Below are 23,954 nucleotides of genomic sequence, written 5' to 3' on the forward strand. Positions count from 1 at the left end.
AAAGGACCCTCGGAATCGGTCTGCCACCGGAGGCAGCGTCGACGTGACCACGCATTCTGGCCGGGCCCGACGCCGCGTCATGCTCCTGGTGCACGGCCCGCGGTGGAAGAGCAAGGGGGTGCGTGTCTCTTGGAAGAGGGGCGGTCGCCCTGCCGGTCGCACGGCCGAGCGCTGTGTCTTCGCCGACGCCCCGTTTGGCGCCTCCTCGGGACGCTGAGCGCTGGCTAACGTAAGCCAATGACGGGGTGCTGTACTCTGTCTGGTTCTTCCGAACGCTGCTCTGTCGCTCTGTCCCTCTCACGTGACATCTCACGAGGGGGACGGCGACGGTCGCACTGTGTGGGAACCAGTCTTGCCGCGTCTTGCCGCCAGTGCCGTCGCCGTCAGCCCCTTGGGCAGCCAGCCCGCGGTGGTAAAGCGACACTGGGCGCCAAGTTGGTGGCCAAGGTCACCGAGTTAATCCCTTCGCACGTCTCGGGGCGGGGTGGGGCGTGGCCGGGTCAGGTACCGGCCGCAGGGTCCGTTCTGGTCCAAACGCGAGGCGCCGCGCGGCTCTGCGTCGCGCGCTGCGGCCGCTGTGCACACACTGTGCACGCAGCCCTCCGGGCCTCGCTCGCGGACACGTTTGCTTCCCGCCGCTCGAGTTCGCGCGCTGATTTGCCTACGAGGTGCCGCTGCTGCTGCTGCGGCGGCGGCACTTTGGCGCCTGTGCCGCCGGGGAGGTTGCGGAGTGCGGAGGGAGGTGCTTCAGTTTGTCTCCGTCATCGAGAGTAGTTAGGGGAGGGGTCCGTAGTTGTAACGTCGGGGGGCGAGCAGGGCGAGCGGGGCGAGCCGCGGAGGCCGGAGAGGGGAGGGGCTGGAGGGAGGCGGTTCGGGCCGGAAGTTTCCAGAGCCCGCTGGAGCCGTCGCCGCCCCAAGGCCGCGACCCCCCCCCCCCCAACCCCCCCCCCCGGTTTTCCATTCCCACCTCGTTGTCATAATTCTATCGGGCTGATGAGACGCAAGGCCTTATCCCGGCTGGGCGTGTGCGCGCTGGAGAAGGCCATGGTCTCCTTGTTGTGCCCCCCGCGGCCCCGGGCCGGGCTGACCCGAGGCACGGCGCCACGGCGCCGGGTTCCGCAAATCAAATTTGGCCGCCTTTGCTCCGCTCTGCACGCCGCCGTCCTCCGGAGCCATGTGCCGTTTCTGGTGCGTTACCGTGGGTTTGCGCGGAAAAAAGATTTGGCTGCGCCAACGAATACGTACCCATGTTGATTTTGGGACCTGATTTTGCCAAAATGAACAAAGATATTTGTTGCTACAACTTATTGTTTTTGCGTGTGGCTTGGCGACGAGGCCGGGGCGGGGCGGGGGGTCCGCATGCTGATGATGGTGTGGGGCTGGTCCGGCTGCGTGCTGAATCTGGCAGGTCCGCGGTGACCGTGGTGTGGGGATGAGGTCGGACCGGGGCGAGGGTCGGCACACCGTCGGCACACCGTCGGCACCCTTTTGCTGATGCAGGCTTTGCGACGGGCTCCAGCCGCAACTTCTGGAATCCTCCCCTGCCGCCCCCTTGCCGATGGTTGTCTAACTGAGCCTATTGACCGCCCCCGGCGCCCCCGCCCTTGCACCCTCTGCCCCCGTCTGCCGGGTCTGCCGGGGGTGGCTGGAAAATCGAAGTGGGTAGGGGGCAGCGGGCGGGGGCGGCTGTGAGTTGTTACGGGGGCCGCTGGCCCTGTGGGTGCTGGGCGTGCTGGGCTTGTGTGGGGGGACTTCCCTGAGGTAGGGGCCAGGCCCGCCGGCCGGATGCAGCCCAGTGGGCCGCGGTGGTGGGGGTCCGGGTCCTTTGGCGTCCTTCCTTCCGCGTCGCCCCGCCGTAGTCCGGGGGGATGTCGCGCCAAATCCCACAAAGGTTGTCCGCTTTCGTCCGCCGAGTCTCTGCGTGCGGTCTTGGTGGTCGTCGTGGCCGCGGTCGCCGCACCTGCATGCCTCCCAGGCCACGCTACGCGGAGCCCCGCAGTGCCCAGCAGTGCCCCGCAGTGCCACGCCCCGGGCGGGTTCCCGCGGGATCCACACTGCAAGCCGTGGCGGGGCCTCGCGTGGGAGACGCTCAATCGCACTCAAGGCCCTGATTAAGGATGGATGCGTTCCTGCCGGGCCTGCCGGGCCCTGCCCCTGCGGGGCCCGCAGATCGATGGCGCATCCTCGCGTCGCAGTGCTCACGAAGCAGGCCGTGTCGCTTGCCCAGCGCTAATCGGCGAGGTGTCGCGTACCCGAGAAATTGGCCGGCATTTGTATGGGCCGGTGGTGTGGTGCCCGCAGTGCCCGGTGCACCGGGGGCGTGCCGGGAGTGAGTGTCGGGCGGGGCGGGGCGGGGCGGGGCGGGCGGGGCGGGGCGGGCGGGGCGGGGCGGGGCGGGGCGTCGATTCATCACTGCGACCCGGCCGGCATACCGATACGCCCCGCCCCGCCCCGCCCCGCCCCGCGGGCTTTGTCCAATTTACGTGCTTTGCGTCGCCGCGTCGCCGTGTCGCGTCTATTTCCGTCGGATTGCCGGTGGCGGCGCTATCGTCCTCCTTGTAGACTGATTCAGGGTTGTTTTCGTCGCTCTGTCTCTCTCGCACCTTTACGGGGCCCCGCCAAGAGCGCGAGAGAGACAGAGCGACGAAAACAACCCTCTGAATCAGTGTACTGGGCCCCCCGGATTCTGAGGGGCTGGCGCTGGCCTGCCTGGCGCGCGTCCTGTTTCTCGTCCCGTTCGCTCTCGTCGTTTTTGCGATTAATTAGAAGGTGACAGGCCGGGCGGCCCTCCGCCGAGCCTAGCCCTCCCTTCCCGCCTCGGCCTTCCTTTGTCCGCGCCTCGGTGCCGTTAATGCTGTGTTTTTAGAAAGACTTATCAGCGCCGCAGCCTGCCGCTGGCCCGGCTCGATAAAGACGCTTTCCTTTTCCCGCTTTTCACGTTTTCCGGGCTTTCCTGTTTTTCCCTTCCGCGGCCGGCCGGGGGCTGTTCGCCGTGTGCTGCACGTCCGACTAGTTTCGTGCAGTGAATCGCTGAGACTGCGCGGCCCGCCGCCCCCGACCGCCCCCGGCCGCCCCCGGCCGCCCCCAGCCCCGGCGCCAACCCCTCCCTTCGCCGCCCCGTCGTGGAGCGGCACGGACTTCGCGCGCGCTACGCCGGCCGACCTTACGAGTGAAAGTTTTATGTATGACATCGCAGTGATATTCCCCGTGGCGAGCGGGCTCCCCCTCCACCCCTCGCCTCTTTTTGCGGTTGCTTTGCCCTTCCCCCTCTTCCGTTATTCGGGCGCTCCGCCACTGCCAAAGGTGTTCGTAGCAAGCGCCTTCCTGTGCCGCGTTTTTTTTTCCGTTTCGTGGAAAACCGTTAATGAATTGTGGCGGTCCTGGCCGTGTCGCGCTGGGCTGGAGGCGTTTCATCGAGACTGAGCGGGCGGCGGGCGGCGGGCGGCGGCCCCGGGCGTGGCGGTACCGGTACGTGGAGGGGAGGGGGACTGCCGCCGTGGCCGCACTAACTAGATTAGCACTTCTCTTAAGCAGCCCCCTTCGACCGGTACTCTCGCCTCGCGCCCCACCCCGCCGGCCCCACCGCCAGCGGGTCCATGCCGTTGGCTTTCATGAGGTGGCCCGGGCATCGAGTGGGCGGCACCAGACTGATTCCGGGCAGTGGCCTCGCCGCTGTCTCTCTCTCTCTCTCTCGCACTCGCGGAATGTCCGGTGTGCGAGTGAGACAGAGCGACGGATCACTTTGCCGGAATCGCTCCTCCTGGCAGAGGGCCGATTCATCAATTCGGGCTGCCTTTGATTTGGCCCGGCCGGCTTATGGTCTCAGCCGGACGGGGCGCTGCCGCCTCGCTTCGAGTGGAGTGGGTGTAGACATGGCAGTGTAGTGTGGCGGCCGAGCAGGTGGGTGTGACTAGCTCCTGCGAGGGCACCGTAGACAGGGTACCTCGAGACTGACTCGGAGAGTCGTTTTCGTCGCGCTCCCTTTCTCTCGCACTCACAGCGCGTCCCGCACAGGTGCGAGAGAGCGACGAAAACGACTCTCGGAGTCAGTCTGCTGGGTGCCTGCAGGGTATCCGGTAGCAACTGCTCGCGGCTCGCCTGTCCGCGGCGGGGTATGCGTGAGTATAGTGTCTGACGGTGCATAATGCCCGGCTCGTTGGCGGGGCGGGGCGGGGCGTTGACGCGGAAGCCGCGACGTCGTTTTGGTTCGTCATCCTGGCAATACTTTGTAAGTGGCGCCCGCCTCGCGGCCGCCGCGGTCTCGGTGTGGCGGAGATTCGACTGATAGGACGCGGTGATTCGAGTGACGCTGCGTTTAGTACGGTACGAGTGCAGGTGCCTGAATCACCGTCGGACAGACGGTGGAGGGGGTGGGGGAGCACCGCGGCGAACGCGCCGTTTTTCGAAAGGGCGCATTCCGGGAGGGCTAAAGGCTGTTGTCCTGCCTCTCGGCCCTCTCCGCGTCCTCCGCGGCCGCGCGCCACACTATTTGTGTCCTCCTGCAGTCACGCGAGAGAGTTGACCGGTGCGACGCCCAGTGGAGGGAGGGGGACTTGCCTTCGCGGATGAGTCCCGCCGGGCGACTCCACTGTCATTTCTCGTGGGGTCGCCATTCTTATGTTTGTGGCCGAGGCGCGGATCGAGGATTTTCCTAAGGAAGCGGCCCAGCCAAGGGCATGCCTAGGCGGCAATACCCCCTCCCCTCCCCTGAGATCCGTGCCTGTTGTCACCAGTGTATCTGAGATTTTCCTCGCAGAATCCGAATGATCTCGCCAACGTTTGTAAACGAGTGAGCGGTCGTGCATAGCGCGGTCCGCTTGGAGTCCTCTAGCCCCGCTCGTCCGGTCCGCTCGTCCGGGCTGGCTGGCGTGCCTGCGTGTCGTTGTGCCCATGACCCGGTGCAGCGGCGCTGCACTGTGGGGCATTACGTCCACATGGCCGTCACGTGCTGAAGAACGGTGGCGTGTGTGTGCGTGCGTGCGTCGACTGGACATGAATTGTGCTTTTGCTTTTTTCCGCCGGGTCATTGGGGTTTGGATGGTGCGCCGGTTTCTATGCGAGCAGCCCGTGCGCGGAATTTTTTTTTCCGCGCGTTGCGATTGGTTGACGGACCCCACGCGGTGGGAAACGCTAGAGGGGAGGGGGCAGTGTTCCCTCCGTGATTGCTCCGTTTAGTGTGATCTGTGGCGCTATCTGTCGGTCGGTCGCTTTGACGTGCGCCATGCCAGAGAGAGACAGTGCGCGGCAAAAAGGCAAAAAGGCGCGGAACCCGGAGGGGGGCTTCTTCACGGTGCCGGTGGCGTCTTCTAGCGGCGAGAGGCGAGAACGTTAGCCGGGCTTTTGTTTCGTCCGGTAGAAAAGGCTCGCGTCCGCTTTGTAAATCACAGACTTGTTGGCGGCGCCGGGGAAGGCCAGGCCGAGGGCCAGGCGGCCGTGTTGTGTTGCACCTTTGGCTGCATTGACGCGCGCTTGGCGTTTTGGCGGCCGGCTGGGCAGCTGAAAAGTGGCCTGGATCTGTCTGGGCGATTAATGGCGGCGTGCGTGTGTTGTGACGCTCCCCTCCCTCCTCGTCCTCGTGCCCGCCGTCAGTGAGCAGCTGTCCGGCCGGCCGGGCGCGGAGCGGGCGGACCGTCATCTGATGTCGGAATGTGTGCGCAGTGTGCACGCCGCCGCCGCTAGCGTCCGCTCCGTCCGCGTTGGCCGCGCTGCGCAACAAACACCCCCTTGATGCCGGCGGGGCGGGGCGGGGCGGGGCGGGGCGGGGCGGGGCGGCTATGACAGGTGTATACCGCACCCTCCCGCCACTAAATCTGGCAGGCGGGCGCCGGGCATGGATACTGGTACCCCTTGGTGCTTGTGTCGGTGCCTGCGGCCTGCGCGGCCCGCGGCACATGACCGGTTGACGTCAGCCTCCTCCTCCTCCCGACTCACGTGCGGCGAACGCGAGAACGCGAGCGAACGAACGCGTGGCGCGCGCTTTCTTTGCTCGTGGCTCGATTCTTTCTGATTCTTCTTCGCGGCTTCTCGGCCCCCCGCGCGTTCCTTCTGGCAGCCTCCTCTCTTCTTCCATCTCTTCCGCCGCGCTGCCCGGCTGCCCCGCTGCCCCGCTTGAGCCGAAATGATGGCCCCGATTATGTAACGACGCGGTGGCGCGGCGGAAGGGGGAAGGGGGCTGATTTCTGGTTGGGGGCGGGGGGAGGGGGGCTTGGTGAATTGTCGCCCTTTGTAGATGTCTTCTTTAACAAGTCCGCCACCTGCTTGGATGCTCGCCGCGCGTCGCTTCGCGCGCTTCGCACGCCTCGCTGCGTGCGTGCCATCTGCGCCATCTGGCCCGGCGTGTCCGTCGTGGACCGCATTCTTCTTGACGCAAGTAGTCTGTGTCCCGGTGGGTGCACGCCAGGACCGCCAGCCCGCCACTGTCGTCGCGGTCCTTATCGTCATGGTGGAGCCGGTAGTCGCATCGTCGCCGCCGTGGGTGCGGGTTCAAATCCCCGCGGCGGCAGTCCTGGGCTTGCTTTTCCTATCTGACGCTGCTTGGCGTGGCTCCTGTCTCCTGGCCGCTGCTGCCGCGGCTGATAAGCGTGCCGGCCGCGGGGCGCCGCGGGGCTCGGGGCTCGCCTCCATGCCACGCCACTGGCAGACCGCGGGCCGTGGCGCTGCAGCGGAGCAAGCGGAGTCACTGCCCCTTTGGTGCCGCCTTTAATGAAGTATCCATCGTCCCTTTAGTACAGCCCCGCCCGCCGCGGCGTGCCGGCGTGCCCCCACCCCTTCCCGTACGCCCCGTACGCCAGGTCCATTTTCCCCGTACAGTCTCGTGACAGCTTAATCCGCGCCAAGTCGTTCGCCTCCCCCCACCGAGTCACGCGGGCCGCGCGTCGCGGGATTCTTTTTCCTGTCACATTTCGTTTGCTTTACACGTGTTACCTGATGACTCAAACGAGACCCCGTCTCGTGACGACGCTCAACTTTAGTCGCGGTCCGCGGCGGGAACGGCTGCAGAGGGCCCGACTGATGTGTGGCGGCGGCGGGGGAGGGGGCAAGAAGTACAGACGCCGACGAGATGGGTCGTTCGACGGCGGCGCCTCGACGCGCTGCCAGCGACGCTGCGCGTCGTTTGAGCGTCGCGGCCCGCGGAAGCCTCCTCGCCAAGGTGCGATGCGCGAGGTGGTTGGAAGGCTGAGAAGCGGCGGGCCGCGGGGCATTGTATAGTACAGTGTCCGGGCGGCGGCATGCCGCGCCGCGTGCTTTACCGGGAGGCTGCGCGCCACTGCACGGCGTTGCGACTTACGAGGCATTGTCGGTCTAGAATTTAATCCTTCGCCGCCAACGGCCGCGGCGGCCCCGGCGGCCGCGGCGCGACGTTACCGATTATAAAATGGCTGTCGGGATGACGCGGCGCGATGGTACGGTCGTCGAGGACGATGCTGCGGCTGCCGTAGTTTTGTTGAAAATTTACTGGCCTCTGGGCTGCGCGGTGCGGCGCGGCGCGGCCAGGCTGCTCGAAATGGTTTACGGCCGCGGCGCTGCACTGGGCGTCGGCAAAATTGCCCTGAAAATAATATAGCGCCGTTGTGTGTGTTTTTGCGTCTCAAGTGCCGGCCGGCCGGCTCGCCGTGCGTCCTGCGTCCCGTCCCAATCATGAGAGTGCCTGGCTGGCTGGCTGGCCGGAGCAGCGCCGCGACCCCGGACCCCGTCTCTCTTGCACTCGCGCACGAGGCGTGCTGTGCTGGTGCGAGAGAGACGGCGAATGAGGCTGCTGGCCCTGCTGGCCCGGTATGAAGATCGACGCGTGGCTGCGGCACGCTGCGGCACGCTGCGGGGGCGGGCCTGGCGGGCCTGGCGGGCCGCGCTCACGCCGGCGCTCGTCTGTCATCGGGGCGCCGGCCAACACAAACAACGTTGACGGCGTGCCTCGCTGCCGGACACGCCGCAGGTGCTTCCCTTGGCTTTTTCTCTCCGCGGGGAACGCGCCGCGCCGCGCCTCCCCGCCCCTCGTCGCCCGCGTGCCGGTCGGGGCGGAGGCGGAGAACACGCAGCGCTAGTACAAAGTGTTCGGGGGAAATGGGTTTTACCGGGTGTCGCGGTCGTCTCTATTGACTGGCGGTGGCGCGCTGCTGTATAATTTAGGACCCTCGACCGAAGGCTGGCGGTGGCGGCGGCAGTTTGGCGGCGACCGCATGGCGGCGTGGCGTGTGGGTGGCCGAGTGGGTGACTTCGCCCCCTGCCGTCACCCTGCCGGACTCGGCCGATCTGATGGGGCCCGAGGGTTGGCTGCCGTGCCGTCGTGCCGCTCGGGGGCCTAATGGTCGAGGCCCCGTCCGCTGTGCTGCTGCAGGGAATGCCGCCCGCTAGTTTTTCCGAGTGTTTCGCGGCTGTTCATCAGGGCCAATTAATCTCGGTGTCAGCGCGCTCGAGGCGCACAAGGCCCCCATTGATGTGGGCCTGTCCTCGCGGCCCCGGTGACGTCGGTGACGTGTAATAAGGCCGCGCGCCCCGTTCATGCCGCGCGTCCGCACAATGGCGGCGTCACGGCTACTTTGGCCCGGCGAGGGTGGATACTGCGGCCTTTGTGGACGCGGAGGACGCCGTCGTGGCCGCGCGGTTCCGAAGAAGCTACCGGTAGGCAAGCCCGCCAGGGGCGGCCAGGGGCCAGCCCCGCCCCTCGCGGTGCTCGCCCCGTCCTCGCCGGCGTCACGTGCCTCGAATTGCGTTTGCTTTGCGTGCCGATGCACTGCATTGCCTCCTCCAGGGCGGCGCGGCGCGGTGCTCCCCTCCTGGCGCGCCTCGCCCCGCCGCCCGGTGCATGCGTGCCGACGTGGCGTTCCTGGGCGCGGCGATGCTGGTCCGGATATAGCATGGCCGCACGTCGGCGTCACATGTGGCTCCATTTGTTGTAGGGCGTCCCCGTGCTTCGCCTGGCCCCTCGACGGCGTCCCCCGTCTGACATGAAAGTCCACTGCGGGCGCTTTTCGTTGGATTGTTGTTGACCGCTGGCCCGTCGCGAGGCTCAAGCTGGGCGTCGCGACGCCGCGCCGCGGCCCCGGAGCGATTCGTTTGCGTCGAGACAAAGCGACGCGGTCCGTCACGACCAGGCGAATCGTTATTAGTGGTCCACGTGTTAATTGGCGCGCGGGGTTGTTTATTTTGAGTGGATGGCACATTTGTCGCGGCCCTAGCTGCCAGGCCCCGCCAGCCCCCGCAAGCCTGCCAGCGCTGGCGCCGCCGGTGACGTGACGAGACGCGACGCGGCCAGCGGGCCCGCTGCTCGCTCACCGAGAAGGCCTTCAAATCGCTCGTTGGATTGGTTTTATTTTAACCGCCGTCGCTCCGTTTTCCCCGTAGTAGCGGTTTTGCTGAGTCGCGATTCCTCCTCCTCTGCCTAGATAAGGTGCCTGCCTAGACGCCCTGATTGCCCCGTGATGATGAAAGCACTCGCTTTGCGCGGCGCGCTATCTTTCCCGGCCTCCTGGGCGCCGCGCCTCCCCAGTGACGGCGGCCAGGGCGCAGGGCGGCCGTGTGTTTGGGTCCGGCTCGGGGTCGCCGCGGTGCGCCGCCCTGCCCTGCCGGCTTGGCGGGGCTGCGGGCCTGCGGGGCTCGCCTCGTCGCGATGCCGTAGGTTTCATTGATGAACGGGGCGCCGTCGGCGTGGCGCGGCGCGTGTGTATTGTGCGGCCACGCCACGCCACGCCCCCTTTTGTCCTCGATTCATGATGCAGTCGACTTGCGCTGCAAGTTGGCATCCATTGCAAATGCACGCGCGCGCGCGGCAGTCGTTGTCCTCGCTGTGTGCTGCGGGCTGTTTCCGAACAGAGTGCTTTCGTCGCTCTTCTGTTTCTCTCGCTCTCGGGGTGCGTTCCGTTGGGGTGCGAGAGAGACACAGCGACGTGGCACTTGTCGGAGACAGCCCGCAGCGCGTCGTTTCGGCTCGCTAGCGCCCCTGATGGAGGCTCTAAAGCACGTGGCCGTCGATCGCTTTGTGCGTGCAACGGGACGGTCTGCCTGGCCTGGTCTGCGCTGGCGGGCAGTATGAATAACAGAGGCTGTCCCGTCCTCCAGGGCCTCCAGGGCTCCAGGGGCCGGCCGTCCGCGGCCGTGCCAAAGGCAGCAAAAGGCCGCAGGGATGGCCCATCTGAGCCGAGGGATGAAAGGCGAAGGCAGAGGCAAGGGTCCCTCCTTCCAGTGGGACACGCTTCCGTTGGCCGAGATGCGCCCAAGCTGGCGCACTGTACCGCGTCGGCATGAGGGTTGCAGCTTTGGCTTGAAATTCGTTACGCGGCGGGTGGATGGCTCGCCAAGATTAAAGTGTGCCGTGTGGCCCCCCGGGGTTTGCGCGCGTTTGCGTCAGCCCGGCCAACCTTTATGTAAGTGCGCCTCTCCTTCTAGAGCGTCTTCGACGAGTCTTCGAGGCACCGGCCGGCCGGCCTTCTTTATGCCCGCGAATGTGTTACGGCGTGTGCCGGCGGACGGCGACGCCGACGGACTCCAGGGGGCGACGCTACTAGGCGACGCCGGCGGCGCCGGGACTGGCATATGCATGCGGCGCCGTTGCGTCGTTGCCGATGGAAGTGGGGCGCGACTGCGTTGAGTTTGATGAAACTTAAGTAGGTGTTGGCGCTCCGTCCGGCAGCGGCGAGGGCGAGACGAACGGCCCACGGCCGCCCACGGCACGGCGTCGTCCTGGCGGGGTGCCGCTCGCTGCACTACCTCGAGGCCTGTATGCACTACCTCCCGCGCGGCCCCGCACATGGAAGTGGACCCCAAAAAGACGATGTGGCTCCGCACCGCTCCGCTCCGCTCCTCCCGGGTCGGCCGGGCCGGGCCGGGCCCCACCCCACGACGCACACATGCACGGCGGGCACGGCTGTCTGGGGGAGTGGAGTCCACCACGCATGATGAATTCCTTGCTGCTTGCGCCGCCCTTCGGCCCTTCCAGTTTCTATAGGGGGACCCGCAGACTGATTCCGCACATCGCGTTTGTCTCTCTCGCACTCCCGGCCAGTTCCGTAGGGGTGCGAGAGAGACAGAGCGACGGCGCGTTGTTGGGAATCAGTCCGCCGGGCGGGGAATTCGGCAGAGGGGGAATTTGGCGCACGTCTCGCACGGCAGATGCAGCCTTGGCTTTTGTGGACGGGGGGCCTTCGTAACTCTGGTAGCCCTGGTGTCTCTGGTGGCCCTGCCGGGCGGTGAAAGTTACTGTTTCGGACCGCGGGGTGGGCCAGGCCGTGGGCCAGGCCGTGGGCCAGGCTGCGTGTCGGGGCGTAGCGTGTCCATTTGCAGGATGAGGCTGGTGGGGTGGGCCTGGACGGCCTGGACGGCGGCCAACTGGGCGAAGGGCGGAGGTGAGGGCGGGCCGCTGGAGCCGCCTGGAATCGCCCCGTGATCCTCCTGGAGCTGGGGGAAGTCGTCTTCGTTGACCCGGCTCGGTCTCGGTCCAAGTGGCTGGTGCCGCCAGCCTGCCGCCACTGCTGCCGCTAGAGGCGGTGCGGTCCAGATCCGACCGGGCCGACCGGGCGGGCGGCGCGGCTGTGTCGGTGACCCCGTCGCGCTGCCCTGCCGCGCCCGGGGCCCGGGACCGTCCAGGACGCCGTCGCGGCGGCCCCGTGGGACGCGTGGACACGACACGTGCGTCGTACACGGAGGAGGCGCGGCAAAAACGGGCCTTGATAACGGAAGCGGGAAGGCGAGAGGGAAAAAGTGTCTTGTCTGTCACGGGAGGGCGGGCCGTGGGGCCAACAGTGTGATGGTGCTTTCCCATTTCGTGACTGGCACGATGCAAGTTGCAGTGTGGTCGTGGTCTCTTGTCGCTTGGAGGCGGACCCAATCGATTGGCAGCAGTGTCTCGAGCGTGGACGCCTTACGCCCCCCACCCCCTTCCGCGCCCCGGTTTCGCACTGACGGGCAGGTGCCGGCCACGCGTCGCCACGCGCGCCGCCCGAGGTGTGAAGGCTTTGAGATGCTAACGGCGGCCTCTTCCGCTGGCTCTTCTCGGTGGCGGGGCGGAGCGGGCCTGGGCTTTGGCCGGAAGCCTCGCAAACGCAATAAGCGTCGCCGCGGTTGAGATTGGCGGCTGGTGGCGCGGAGAGCGACTGCGTCGTCGCCGTTCGGGGCAGCCCGGGGCTAATTTGGTTGGATTTCACGCACTGTCGGCTTTGGAGCGACGGGCTGCAAATTGAAACAAACGGCTTGGCGCCGGGCGGGCGGGCCTAGAGGCGCCTCGCGCAGCTGTGTGGCGTGCGGGGCGGTTAGGCTCCGGCTTTGGATGTTTGGCCTTCCCTCGTCAAGTCAGCCTGCGGCGCTGCGGGGCGCCGACATGTCGAGCGCTGCCGCCGCCCCGGTCAAGGCAGCGAGGCAGCCTCGCGGTCCGACATATATTTAATTAGCTGGGTGGCCGCTGCCCCGCGCTCCCGCCGCCCTGCACGTGCAGTAAAGGGTGGTGGGGCGTGGAAAGTTTGACCGGTAAGTTTAGCATCGTCTGCCGGCCGCGGCGCGGGGCGGCGCGTCGTCGTCCTTGGACATTCCGTTCCGGTGCTGGCCGACCGGCGGCCGCCTACAATGAGCGCGTGTCCTGCAGTGTCGGGGGCCGTTAACGTTTCGCGACGCGACATTGATTGTTTTCGAGGCAGCGTCGCTTTTTTAACGACTCGGCGGCGGCCCCGCGGTTTGCGGCCGGCTGGAGGGGCGGCGGGGAGGTGCGCGGTGGCCGCCCTGGCTGGCGCCGGGATGGGCGACCGCGCCGAAGTCGAGGATCGGGTTTTATGAGTGGGGCAGATGCCTTCTCGCCGCGAGTGGCGCACCGCGACCGCGAGCCTCCCCGGGGCGACGTCGCCGGCCTCGCCGTGATTTCTCGCACCCGGCGGAGGGCGCGGCGCGGCGCGGCCCGGCGCGGCCCGGCCCGGCCCGGGCCGTGTAGGGCGGCGGGCTGGTCGATACGCTGGCATCCCGGCGATGGGATGGGAGCCCCCGAGCTCGCAGAGCCTCGCAGAGCCTCGCCCTGCTACTCCGTGCCGAGCATTAGTCTGGCTAGACTTTGCGGCACTTGGGGTCGACGGCGCATTCTTACGCCACGTGGCGGCGGCGGCCGTGCGGCCCGGGGAGAGGAATCCGCGTCAAGAGGGGGGCCGCGGGACCACGCCGAAGTGGCAGGCAGGTCCTCGTGTCGCCCGGGATTGCTGTTATTGCGTCAGCTGGCTCTTGCCGCGCCGCCCGGTGGACTTGACACTGTGGACCGCCTTGCCGCGGAGCACGCCGATCACGGTGACTCTCCACATCCCGGCTGACGGCGGCGCGCGGCGCTTTGAGTGGCGCCAGGGCCGCCAGGGCCGCCAGGTACTCGATGTTGCAGCGCACGCTCCACGTGGGCGTCGAGTACGTCGGCCGCGGCCCTTGATTATGCCTGCGCGACGGCAGGTGGTGCTGCGCCGCGCGCCGCCCAGCGCCATTCCGAAAGTGTCGCCGTCCCTCTCGCACTCACGAGGCGCCCCGCACTGGTGACGGAGACAGCGACGAATCAGTGTGGTGGCGCGCGGAAAGTGAGGCGGCCATTTTGTATTCATTCCAGTGCCGCCGAGGCCCCCGAGGGCCTAGGGCCCATCTCCATACGGCCGCCGCTCCGCCGCCTCGAAGCGACCCACCGATGCATTTTCATCATGACTATTCACCTTTGCTCCGGCTGCACTCCTCACTCCTCCCCTCTCCCTATCCCTTTTTGCCCGGCCTGGCCGTGGCGATGCACATGTATGCATTTACACACACACGCTCGCCGCGTCGACACATACAAACACGTCTATGTGTGCGGGGTCGTGTCCCGCCAGCTGAGCCTGGTTGCATGTCTGGGCTAGGACAAGCCGGTGACACGCCTACACCTTTTTTGATGTGTTTCTTTCTCCCCTTTTTTTTCGTTCTGGTGTGTGAAATGGTTAGGCCCTGGGAGGGTCTCCCCTTTCCAGTGCAGGAGGGCTCCACGGGGCACGGCCTTCTTACCCTGAGCAAATGTTGGGATGAAATTGGCGTGTACCAACCTAGCCAACCTAGTCTGCTCGGCCCTAGGGCGAGGTGAAAGGGGAGGGCGGAGGCGGGGGCCCTTGGTTCGCGTCTCGGCTTGCGCTCTTTTTTCGGTGGGTTTAATCAAAGAGGACATGCGCCTCTTGCTACGCCGCTCCCGTGTCGGTGCAGGTACGTCCGTGGAACGGCGCGGCGCGGCGGGGTTGGGGCGGGGCGGGCGGCCCCTTCCGTGTCACACACCCCGCCCCGGCCGAGGCCCCGGCCCAGGCCCCGGCCCAGCTCGTGTTTTTATTTTGTTCCGCTCCCCGCTAGACAGTCGCGGCCTTAATGAGGCGCCTGCGCGGCGCTGTTTAATTCCGTGCCCGCGGTGCCTGCACGACGTGCTTGGGCTGCTCGGCCTGCTTGGCGTCGAGTGGGGCGCGGCCGGCCCGCCCAGCCCTCCGAGGCCCTGGAGAGGCGGTGCAGGTGGGGCGGCCCGGCGGCCTGGCGAGCTGTCGAGCTGGCAGCCTCCTTGGCGCGGACCGCGGCTGCTTGGCACGTCGCCACGCGGGTCGTCTCGCTGTTACCGACGCGGTGTCATCGCGCCCGCTGCGCCCGCCCCCGATGCGCGGCCTAGGTCTCGCACTCAATAAATCGGCTCGGCCTGGCTCCCTGGCTCCAGCCGTGGAGGCGCTGGAAAGCGCTGGAAAGCGTTGCGGGGGCGGCGCGGACCAGGAAGGGGAAGCAGCGGCGCCCGGCCTGGGGGCGGGTTGGGGGCGGCTCCTTGCGCCCCGCGGGCACCCCACCGCCCGAGCCGGCGTCCCGGGCACGGCGCGGCCTCCCGGCCGGCGCGGCTGCAGCGGTGGTGGGGCTCGGCGGCGCTTGGCGGGATGGCCTGGGCTGGGTCGGGGAGTTGGGGCTTGGCAGCGCTGCCGCTACGCTGCCGTGCCGGGGACGGCGACGCTTGCTCAGTGCAGTACTCGACTCGACCCGACCGGCACAAGGCCGGCGGCACCGCACCGGGACCCAGCGGACCCAGCGCCAGCCGAGCCGACGGACCGACCGGCGTCGCACCGCGCCGCCGCCAACCGAGGCGCGCAGCCCGCAGCGCGCTCTGGTGATCGAACGGCGCAGCTCGGGGCCGTGGAGGGGGCAGCAGCGACGTCTGCCGGTGGGGGCGGAGGACCGCGTCGACGACGACGCCGTCGACCCAAGTTTTTGGACGCGGTGGCCTAGCGCGCTAGCTCGGCGCCATGCAGTGGCGGAGGCGGCGCCGGGTGCTGGTGGTGGTGGGGGCGGCGCAGCGCGCCCTGCTGGTGCGGGGGCTGCAGCTGGTGACCGACGCCGACGACGAGCGCCTCGAGGAGGCCGAACAGCGCTGGCTCAACTCGCCGCGGGTGCGCGCCATCCGCGGACTGATCCGGCGCTTCCAGCGGGACGGCAGCGACGGCGGCGGCGACTGTCAAGGTGATGGTGGTGGGGACGGCGGCATGGGGGCACCGCGGCACCGCCTCTAATATTAGCGGGGGCCAACCGAACGGCTGACGGGGTGGGGAGTGCCGCGCACCTTTGACGCGCGGCGCTCTATTATTTGAGGGAAGTCCCAGTGGGCAGAGGGTGCCTGCTGCCTGCCCGCCGCGGGGACCCGTTTCATTCGCTGCACTCGCCTTGACATGACAGTGCAGCTGTCATTGCAGTGCGCGCGCGCCTGGCGGTACAATTATTGTGCGTGTGTGGGTGTGTGCGCGCATGTGTGTGCGCGCGCACGGGTGTTATCTCCTTCCGGGATGAACAACCCTGGGCCCCTCCTGGCGTGGGTCAAGCCCCGGCAAGCCCCCGCGCACGCTACGCCACGCCACGCCACGCCACGCCTCGGCAGCGCGGCCTTTGCGGCGCTCCTTTGACGATGATCCCTCTGACGCTTCCTCCGCCGCCCGATTCCGAGGGGGCCGCTTCGCCACTCTGTCTCTCTCGCACTCACGAGGAGTCCCGCAGAGGTGCGAGGGAGACAGAGCGAAACTGCTGCTGTGCTGGCCGGGCCTAGCTCTGCTCTTGTTCGGCGGGTTGGCCGCGTGGGCGCGGGCGTGGCCACGGCGTCGCGGTGGCCGACCTAACCGCCCCGATCGAGTCGGAGCTGGTCTGGCTGGAGGCAGTGTCCGGTGGGGCCTGGACGACGGCCTGGACGGCCTGGACCGCGGGGGAGGCGGAGGGGGCGTAGTAGGGCAGAGCGTCATTACTTAATTTGTGCTTTCATAGCTCCACGACGGCCAGCCCCCCGGTCGCCCCCACCACGGTCCCCGCTCGCGTCCTGGACACGTGCGCTTCCAAACGTGCCCCCCTCCGGTCCCCTCCCCCATTTCCTTGCGTGAGCGAGCCCGTTGGCTGTCCATGACGGCAGCGAAATGTTTGTGGGAAAAGTTCCGCTCGGATGGCCCTCCCGGTGGCTCCCGAGGTGGGCGGTTACGGAATGGTTACGTGAATTTAAATGTGTTTTGGTGTTCCAGATGACGGCTCCGAGGACGAGGAGAGTCGCGACGAGGACCGCGGCGCGCAGAGGCACTGGAAGCCGCGGCCAAGATTCAACCAGCACCACCAGGCCCAGAACGGCGGCGCGGCCTCGGGCCAGGAGAAGAGGACGTTCAACGAGGGTAGGTGCACAGTGTGCTGTCCCCCTCGCACTCGAGGGGCTCGGCCTCGACGAAGCGTTGGTTGGAATCAAAATGTAGGGACTCAAGTCTGAAAGGTGGGACATAGTACCTTGTAAAGCCAGCAAGGTAGGGGACGTTGCAAGAGGGGGGGGGGGGTCACGTTCTGAATGGGGTTCGTCTAGGCCCCAGGCGTCGTCTTCCTTTTTAATGGGGTCCCCGTTTACCAGCGGTCTTAATTTAACGAGATGTGAAACTTATGTTTTTTGGTCGTCCGTCCCGTCCAGCTTTCGTGGCTGTGGGAAAGGTGAAAGGTCACGGTGTTTCCAGGGCATGAGGAAGGCTGGGATTGAGGGGGGGGGGAGGATGGATGGCGCGGCCATGCAGCCATGCACCCCACCGCGTGCACATTTAATGAGTAGTTGTAAAGGACGGCGCGGCCGCTGTACTTCCTCGTCGTGACCTTGACCTTTGACCCCCACGCACCGGCCCCCCGCCCGCCGCGTTCCGCTTAATAATGCAGTGCCGCCGTCATTTTTTGATGATTCTCTTTTCGATGGTTCCGGTCGGCGTGTTTTGGAGCGTGCGTGGGAGCTCGCCGGCCGTGCAGGCCGTGCGCGGTGTCACCGCTTGCTCTTGCCGCTGTCGACATGCGACGCACTCTAATTGCTGCCACAATTAGTGGTTAGGGGGGGGGCACGAAGGCCCCATTACTGTCCTTCCTAGAGCTGGCGGATCTAGCGGGGCTGGCGCCTCTCTCTTTCGGAGGGTGGCCAGACGGCCACTTTGTACTACCGGCCGGCCAGTAACGCCAACCAAACCAAAGGACACTCCGTACCAGTTTCGTCGCCCGTTTGCCTTATTGTGGCTATTTTCTCTTTTCGCCTCGTGTGGCCGTGTTTTTCCCCCGACCGCCGGGCCGCGAGGTGTAGCAGTGTAACAGCGCCTCGTATTGGCGACGCATCGGTGTTACGACACGACACGGTGCGGACTGCGGCCTAGCTGCGGCTTAGCTGGGGCGGCGGGGTCGCGCCGGTCGCGGTCCTTGGCTAATTGTCTGGGGATGCTGCCTCGAATAGACGAGGCGAGACGCCTGGACTCATTATAAGGGGGCTGTCACTAGTGTGTGCCGCGGCGCAGGGCACGACGCGGACGCGGCGGAAACCGGAAGGTGTCGTCAATGACGGCGGCCTCGCTGTCGTGGCGGGGCCCGAGGCCTTCTGGAGGCGGTGGCTGTTTTCGACGTCGCTGATTGGGTGCCCCGACGCCGCGCCCCGCGCCGTGTTGGGGGTGGCCTGGCTGACCGGCCGGTGGCTCGGACACCGCGGCCCTCGGCCATCGGAACGCATGCCGGTCTCTATTCTGGTCGTGGACCGTGGCCAGGGCGGGCCAGGGCGGGCCAGGGCGGGCCAGGCACCGGCGGCCGCCTTGTAAGCGCGGCCTGCCTGTCCCAGCGGTGGCCCTGCTAGGCCTGCTGCAGGACGAGGGTCCTTGGCGGCTGCCTCCGGCGTCCTTGGCGGGCCGTCAGCCCCTGCCGTCGCCGTCAGCGCCCCGCTGTCACTCGAGAGCTGTCGCCGGCTTAAATAAACAGCGTTCCCCGACGGGGTGCGTCGGAGGGCCGCCCGGGAGTGCTTTTTTAGCGGGTGTATCGAGTTTGACAACTGGACGGGCGCGCCGGGCCCACACGAGTGCTCGGAGTACATCGAACTCAGGGCAGTGCTGGGCGCAGCGGACAACCCCCTTGTCAACGTCAGCAAAGTTGGTAAGGGGGTGAGGCGCGGCCCTGGCGGCGCTGTCGCGGAAGGAGGCCAGGCCTTGTCTCCGTCGGGCTGCTTCGGCCGCTCTGGTTTCAAAGCGTGCACCGCGCGGTGTGACGGACGGCTCCGCCTCGGCGGTGCGCTGCGCGGCGGTGCGGCGCGGCGGTGCGGCGCGGCGGTGCCCTGGTTCGAAGCCTCGCGAAGTGGTGTAGGCCGCGGGGCACGACGCAGCGCCTCTGGCTGGCGATGGGGGCGCTCGGTGCGCTTGGCGGCTGTACAAAGTACAAAGCCTGCCGGTGATGCTTTGGCGGCGTGCCTCGGTCCTGGGTGTGGCCCTGCCGGGCCCTGCACTGCCTCCCTGGGGCGCTAGCGCTAACGCCCTCCTTGGCGGCCGCGGCGCCGCGCGCGCGACGGCATGCCGCATTGACTTCGCGGTACGCGTAGCTTCGTCGCGGCGCCCACTTGACTCTGGCAGTCCTTGGTGACGGACGGCTGCGCTGCGCGGGTTATAGCGATTCGTTTAAACGGGTCGCGAATAAAACAAGGGCGTTGGTCTTTTTGCCGTGTACTTTTTGCTGGTGCCTGGAGGGCAGCTGGTTGAGATTTGCCTGCCGGATGCGTGCCGTCGTGCAGTTTGCCGGAATGCAGGCTAGTTTGAGCTGGAGCCATGAATCCCCTGCAACGGGGTTGGGCATAAAAGTGTGCAATAAAACTGGAAGCGGACGGGGTGCGCGAGCGGGACTGCCGCGGGTAGCCGGAGGAGCGCGGGGGCCGCGGTGGCGGGGCTGCGGGGGCGGGCCTCATCCGGTGGGGCACTGGGGGACCGCTGGGGCGCTATCTGGCTTTGCGGGGAAGAAGGAAGTGGCGGCAGGGAGGATCGATCCGTGACGTCATGGAGGGGGTCCCTCCTGTCCCTCCGCACCGCGGCGCCCCGCCGCCCCTCGTGTAGGTCAGTGGTGCCTTGATGGTCTCCACCCAAACAAGCGGTGGCGGGGGGAGCGGCCGCGGCCACAATGACTTTATCTCGATGCCTCATCTCCGAGGCGGGAGCCTTCGTTTTGCAGTGCCGCCGGGCCGCCGCCGGGCCGCCGCCGCGCTGACGAGGCGTTTCGGGCTTTTCACTTGAGCGAGGCGCCTAATTTCTTTGTCGCGCAGGTTTTATCAGTTAGTGTTTCTGTTTTTCATTTCAGATGAGTACACCCGAATCACGACGCCCCGACAGGACGTGCTGTTCAAGAAGGGATACCTGGGCCGCAAGCGCCCGACGGAGCCCGGCACCGCCACCAACGGGTATGCCAACGGGTACGCCAACGGCGCGGCCAACGGCTACCCCAACGGCAGCGCCAACGGCTCGACGAACGGCGACGGAGCGCTGCACAATGGAGGTGCGTGCCACGCCGCGGCCATGATCGCAACGCGGCGCAGTTTGCGCCCCTGGCGCCGCAAATGGCGTCTATTTCTGGTTTTCATCCTCCGCTTGTTCTTGCAGAGAGCGTGGACGCAGACTGTGGTGATGGCTCCGACCTGATGGACGACCAGGCATACTACTATCCTGGAGCCTTCGTGGACCCTGCCACCGGCATGTACTACGTGAACGGTACGGACTGGCCGCTTGGGCCGCTTGCGCGCGGCAAGGCTGCGCGGCTGCGCGCCGTGGAGCGTGGAGCGCGGAGCGCCGCGAGGGTAGGCCGCGCGGAAACACGCCTGCGCGCGGGCCGCGGGGTTGCCTACCCTCGCGGCGCCCGCAGCCCACGTATCTCGACGGAGTCCTCGCAGTGAGTTGATGGGGTACTTGCAGGTGGCGGCTACGAGATGTACGACCCCTACACGGGCGCGGTGACGGTGGTGGTCGGCCCCGGCCCCGGAGGCATGATGGGCTTGCCGCCCATGGGACTACCGCCGCTCGAATGGTTCAACCCCCGGCTGCCGCCGCCGCCTCACGGCCCTCACCACGGGCCGCCCATGTCCCCCCACATGGGCCCCCCGCCGCCCCACGGCCCCCACGGCCCCGTGCCGTCCGACTACTGCTACATGCACGGCCGGAAGCGCTACTCTGTGGACTCGCAGGTGAGTGACGTCACAAGTTGCGGACTCTTCGCACGTCGGCTTAGCTTGGACTCCGCACTGACCGCCATTGGTGCTTTGTTGTTTGCAGAATTGCTCGGGTCCCAGTTCCGAATCGGCTGGCTCGGGCCCGCCCAGCGGGCCGCCCAGTGGGCCTCCCAGTGGGCCTCCCAGTGGACCCCCCAGCAGTCCCCAGGACTGCGACTCCGTGGGACTGCCCGGTGGCGCCAGCCCGGGCCCCAGCCCCGGACCACCCAACCTACCCCCGATGGGGCCCCTGCCCTATCCCCCACCCCCTTACATGTACCAGTACATGTTCGGCACCCCGCTCTACAGTCTGGACGGTGAGTATCTTGTTTCAGCGCGCTACCGCGCTAGCCCAGTCGGTTAATGGTTCGTAGCGGAGTAGGGATTAGCTACTGGCGCAGAGTCTTTCGGTAGGTTAGGGTAGGCTGTAAATTGCACCGCGTCGTTTTGCGTGTTCCATACTGTAAGCCTCAACTAAATCGTTGCAGTGTTTGTTAACTTCCCGTTCGTCCCCCTGGCTAGCCTACTTAGTGACACTAGTGTTTTGCCTGGTCCCTTCGGCTCGTCCCCGTGTTCCCGGTGTGCTGCGTCGTGGTGCAAAATGCTGCGCTAGTTGGGCATGCAGTGCATGTGGCTCTGTTTGTAGGGTCCGACCAGTTCCCAGGGGGGACTCCCACGGGACCCCCCTCGGGGTGCTGGGGCCTAGTCAGCTCGGAGAGACCCCGTGGGAGGCCCCCATGGGCGCCCGACCTGCAAGGCTGGCAAGCCTCTCTCCCTGACGGACCTGACGGACCTGACGGGCCTGGTGGGCCGTCCTAGGCTCGGCCAAGCACTGGGTGAGGGCCCGGCCGCCCGGCCCGGCCCGGCTAGCTGTCTCGCGGACCGCATTGGACCGGCGCATCAGCGAATCTGAGTAACGCATCAAGGATATTTTTGTTCTCTCTCTCACTCTCTTCTCTTCTTTGTATTTCTTCGTACCTCTCTATTTTTGATATTCCTTGGCTAGCTAGAGACGCATGTTTCTTTTTTATTCTTCTAGCGTTATTTTTGTGGGCATTAGTTATACGTGACGGGATTTTGGTTTGGCTGGGCTCTATTCTTTATCCTGTTGGCCGTGGGCGAGTCCGTCGCTCCGCCGCGCGCCCCGGCGGCCCGGCGCCTCTTGCTTGTCGTCGTCCACCCCCTCGGCACCCTTCGTCTTCTTCCACGCCGTCCCGCCCCTATCGGCCGAGTGGCAGCACGGCGTGCAGGGCGAGACTGCCCGGGACAGGCGCATCGGTGCAGCCGCGTAGCCGCGTTCAGCAGTTCAGCAGTCGCGGGACCTCTGGCTTTTATCTGTGCTACCGCCTTCCTCTCGAGAGCCGTGCCAGCGGTGCCAGCGGTGCCAGCCCGCCGGAGTGGCGGGGCTTCGAATCCATCTCACGCGCACTCTGCCCTTTTCCCCGCTCGATTCGCTGCCGACGCTCCGCCCTCTATATTTGCCAGCATTGTACGCCGAGCTGCCGGCTGGTTTGGCCGCCCTGTCTCCCTCGCACCCATGCGGCGTCCCGTAGGGTCCCGCAGGGGTGCGCGAGGAAGGAAGCTGCTGCGCGCTGGCTGCTAATGCAGCCCGTATCTCTACGCCGCGCCCCTGCCTCCCGCCTCTGACTTGCTGACTAATACCGTGGCGCGAATATAGCGCGCCTGCAACGCTGCTGACCGCGGGGGCGAGCGAGGCTGTTACTGCACTGTTACTGCTTCGCCCCGTCGCGGGCGTGAATCTACCGGGCGTGGACGTGCACCGTGCGGGGTCCACTTGTTTTGTTTTTGCCTACTGTCCCTGGCTCGCGTCTCGCTCGCCTCTTCGGGGCGCCGAAATAGCTCGCCCCGGCCGTGCGCTGCGCGTTGTGCGTCTTGACGGTGGGGATGGGGTCGTTCCAGATCGGCGCGCCTCTCGTCTGGCTGTGCCATGCCTGGCTTGGCCGCCCCGCCCCGCCCCGCCCCGCCCCGCCCCGCCAGGCCGCGGGCCGTCAGGCTGACAGCGGCCGCATTCATCGTGCGCCTCTGCGGCGGGGCGGCGGGGGCCCTCTTCCTCTTTGTCAAGGCAGCCTGCTCCGCCCCGCCGGGCCTGCCGGGCCCGCCCTCGCTGCGGCCTGCAGCAGCTGCACCTTGGCGCGTGATTCACGCCAGGCGCCACGCTGCGCTGCACTGACCTTTGGCCGGCTCGGATGTGAATCGTCGCGGGAAGCCATCCTCGCCTCTCGCCACTTTGGCCGACCACACCCCCACACCCCTACAACCGCCGCGCTGCGCCGCGCCGCGCCGGCAAGGGCTTCGGCCCCTCGGTTTCTCTCGCTCCCGCACCCCCACTCGCAATGGTCGGAAAGTTGTTTTTGTCTCCCCTTGAACCGTGAACCGCATTGGCGAGGGGACGGGCCGACGGCCGACGCCGGGCAGCTGACGCGCCGATTAACATGCTGACAGAAGGCGTTCGGTTCGGCTTCGCGAATCGGAATGGAGTCAGTCCAACTTTTGGCGGGCGCCTTCCGCCTTGCCATGCACCCCGCCTTCGCTCCCCCGGGGGACCGGCGGGGACCGGGTCGTGGGAGAATGGCGGCGGCATCCCCCCTCCCTCCGCCCCTTTATTGCTGCGCGATGAAGGCCCGCTCCCGTTTTTCATTGAGGTTCGCACCATTCATAATCGTTTCCCCGGCCGAAGCCCAGCGCCTTGCCCGATGCCCTCGCCTCCGAAATTAGGGCCGCGCCTCGTAAATTGTCGGCCGTTATTTGTCGCGTTCGGGGCGTTCGAGGTTCGGGGTGGCCGGCCCGGGCCGCGAGTTACGCGAGTCATTGGATTTCCGAAGAGCTGCTCGCTCTTGGCAAGCGCGGGGGCTGCGCGCCCCGCCCCGCCCCGCCCCGCGGCCCGGCGGCGAGGGGCAGCGGAGACACGGCCGTGCGCTCACCGCGCACCGCGTCGCAGTCTCGGTGCAGCTCGCCGTGCGCGTGCATTTGAGGGTCGCCGTCGTCGTCAGGGTCCTCCGGGTCGCCGCGCAGAGGTCGGAGTGCTTGGCCACGCTGGGCGTTTTGTCTTAGTTTGTTTCTTCGCTGCTTGCGTGGTCGTCGGCCACCCTTGGCGTAGTTGACTGTCGGGTGGCCGTGGGGGCGCAGGTGGCCGGCGTCAGATTATCCCCGCGCCGCGCCTTGTGGCGCCGTGCCGCATTGTGGCTGCGTTCTGCGCCGCGGTTTAAATTTAGCGCTCGCGGTCAAGCCGGCCACGGCGCTGGCGCGCTGGCGCCGCGTTCCAGGGGATGGACAGCTCTGGCACGCCACGCTGAACCCCGTCTTGCTGTTTGTTCCAGGAGTGTCAGTCCAAGGGGGCCCGCCGTACGGACCTGTCTGTGATGTAAACGCGGTCGGCAAGCGACGCAAGAAGAAACGGAGGAGGAAGAGGAGGCGAGGGGTAAGTTTCTGTCCGTTGTTTCGAGGGTGTGTTGAGCCCTGT

General features: G+C 67.0%; 1 protein-coding gene across 2 annotated transcripts in view; it reads left to right on the top strand.

Moving 5' to 3' along the window:
• The window catches only part of LOC117653310 (nascent polypeptide-associated complex subunit alpha, muscle-specific form-like), a 34,492-nt gene that overhangs the window by 6,686 nt on the left and 3,852 nt on the right, over window positions 1-23,954 (top strand). The window contains exons 1-7 of one of the 2 annotated variants that reach the window (XM_034398914.1): window positions 15,219-15,447; window positions 16,485-16,628; window positions 19,573-19,767; window positions 19,872-19,979; window positions 20,181-20,449; window positions 20,538-20,790; window positions 23,812-23,912. In XM_034398914.1, coding sequence (XP_034254805.1) covers window positions 15,234-15,447; window positions 16,485-16,628; window positions 19,573-19,767; window positions 19,872-19,979; window positions 20,181-20,449; window positions 20,538-20,790; window positions 23,812-23,912 — 1,284 coding nt within the window. In that variant the 5' untranslated portion in view covers window positions 15,219-15,233. Of the gene's footprint in view, window positions 1-15,218; window positions 15,448-16,484; window positions 16,629-19,572; window positions 19,768-19,871; window positions 19,980-20,180; window positions 20,450-20,537; window positions 20,791-23,811; window positions 23,913-23,954 lie in introns of those variants that run through there. The other variant, XM_034398915.1, reaches the window with a different exon arrangement.

Source organism: Thrips palmi, unplaced genomic scaffold (assembly GCF_012932325.1).
Source record: "Thrips palmi isolate BJ-2018 unplaced genomic scaffold, TpBJ-2018v1 HiC_scaffold_8, whole genome shotgun sequence".
In the NCBI taxonomy this organism is placed as follows: domain Eukaryota; kingdom Metazoa; phylum Arthropoda; class Insecta; order Thysanoptera; family Thripidae; genus Thrips; species Thrips palmi.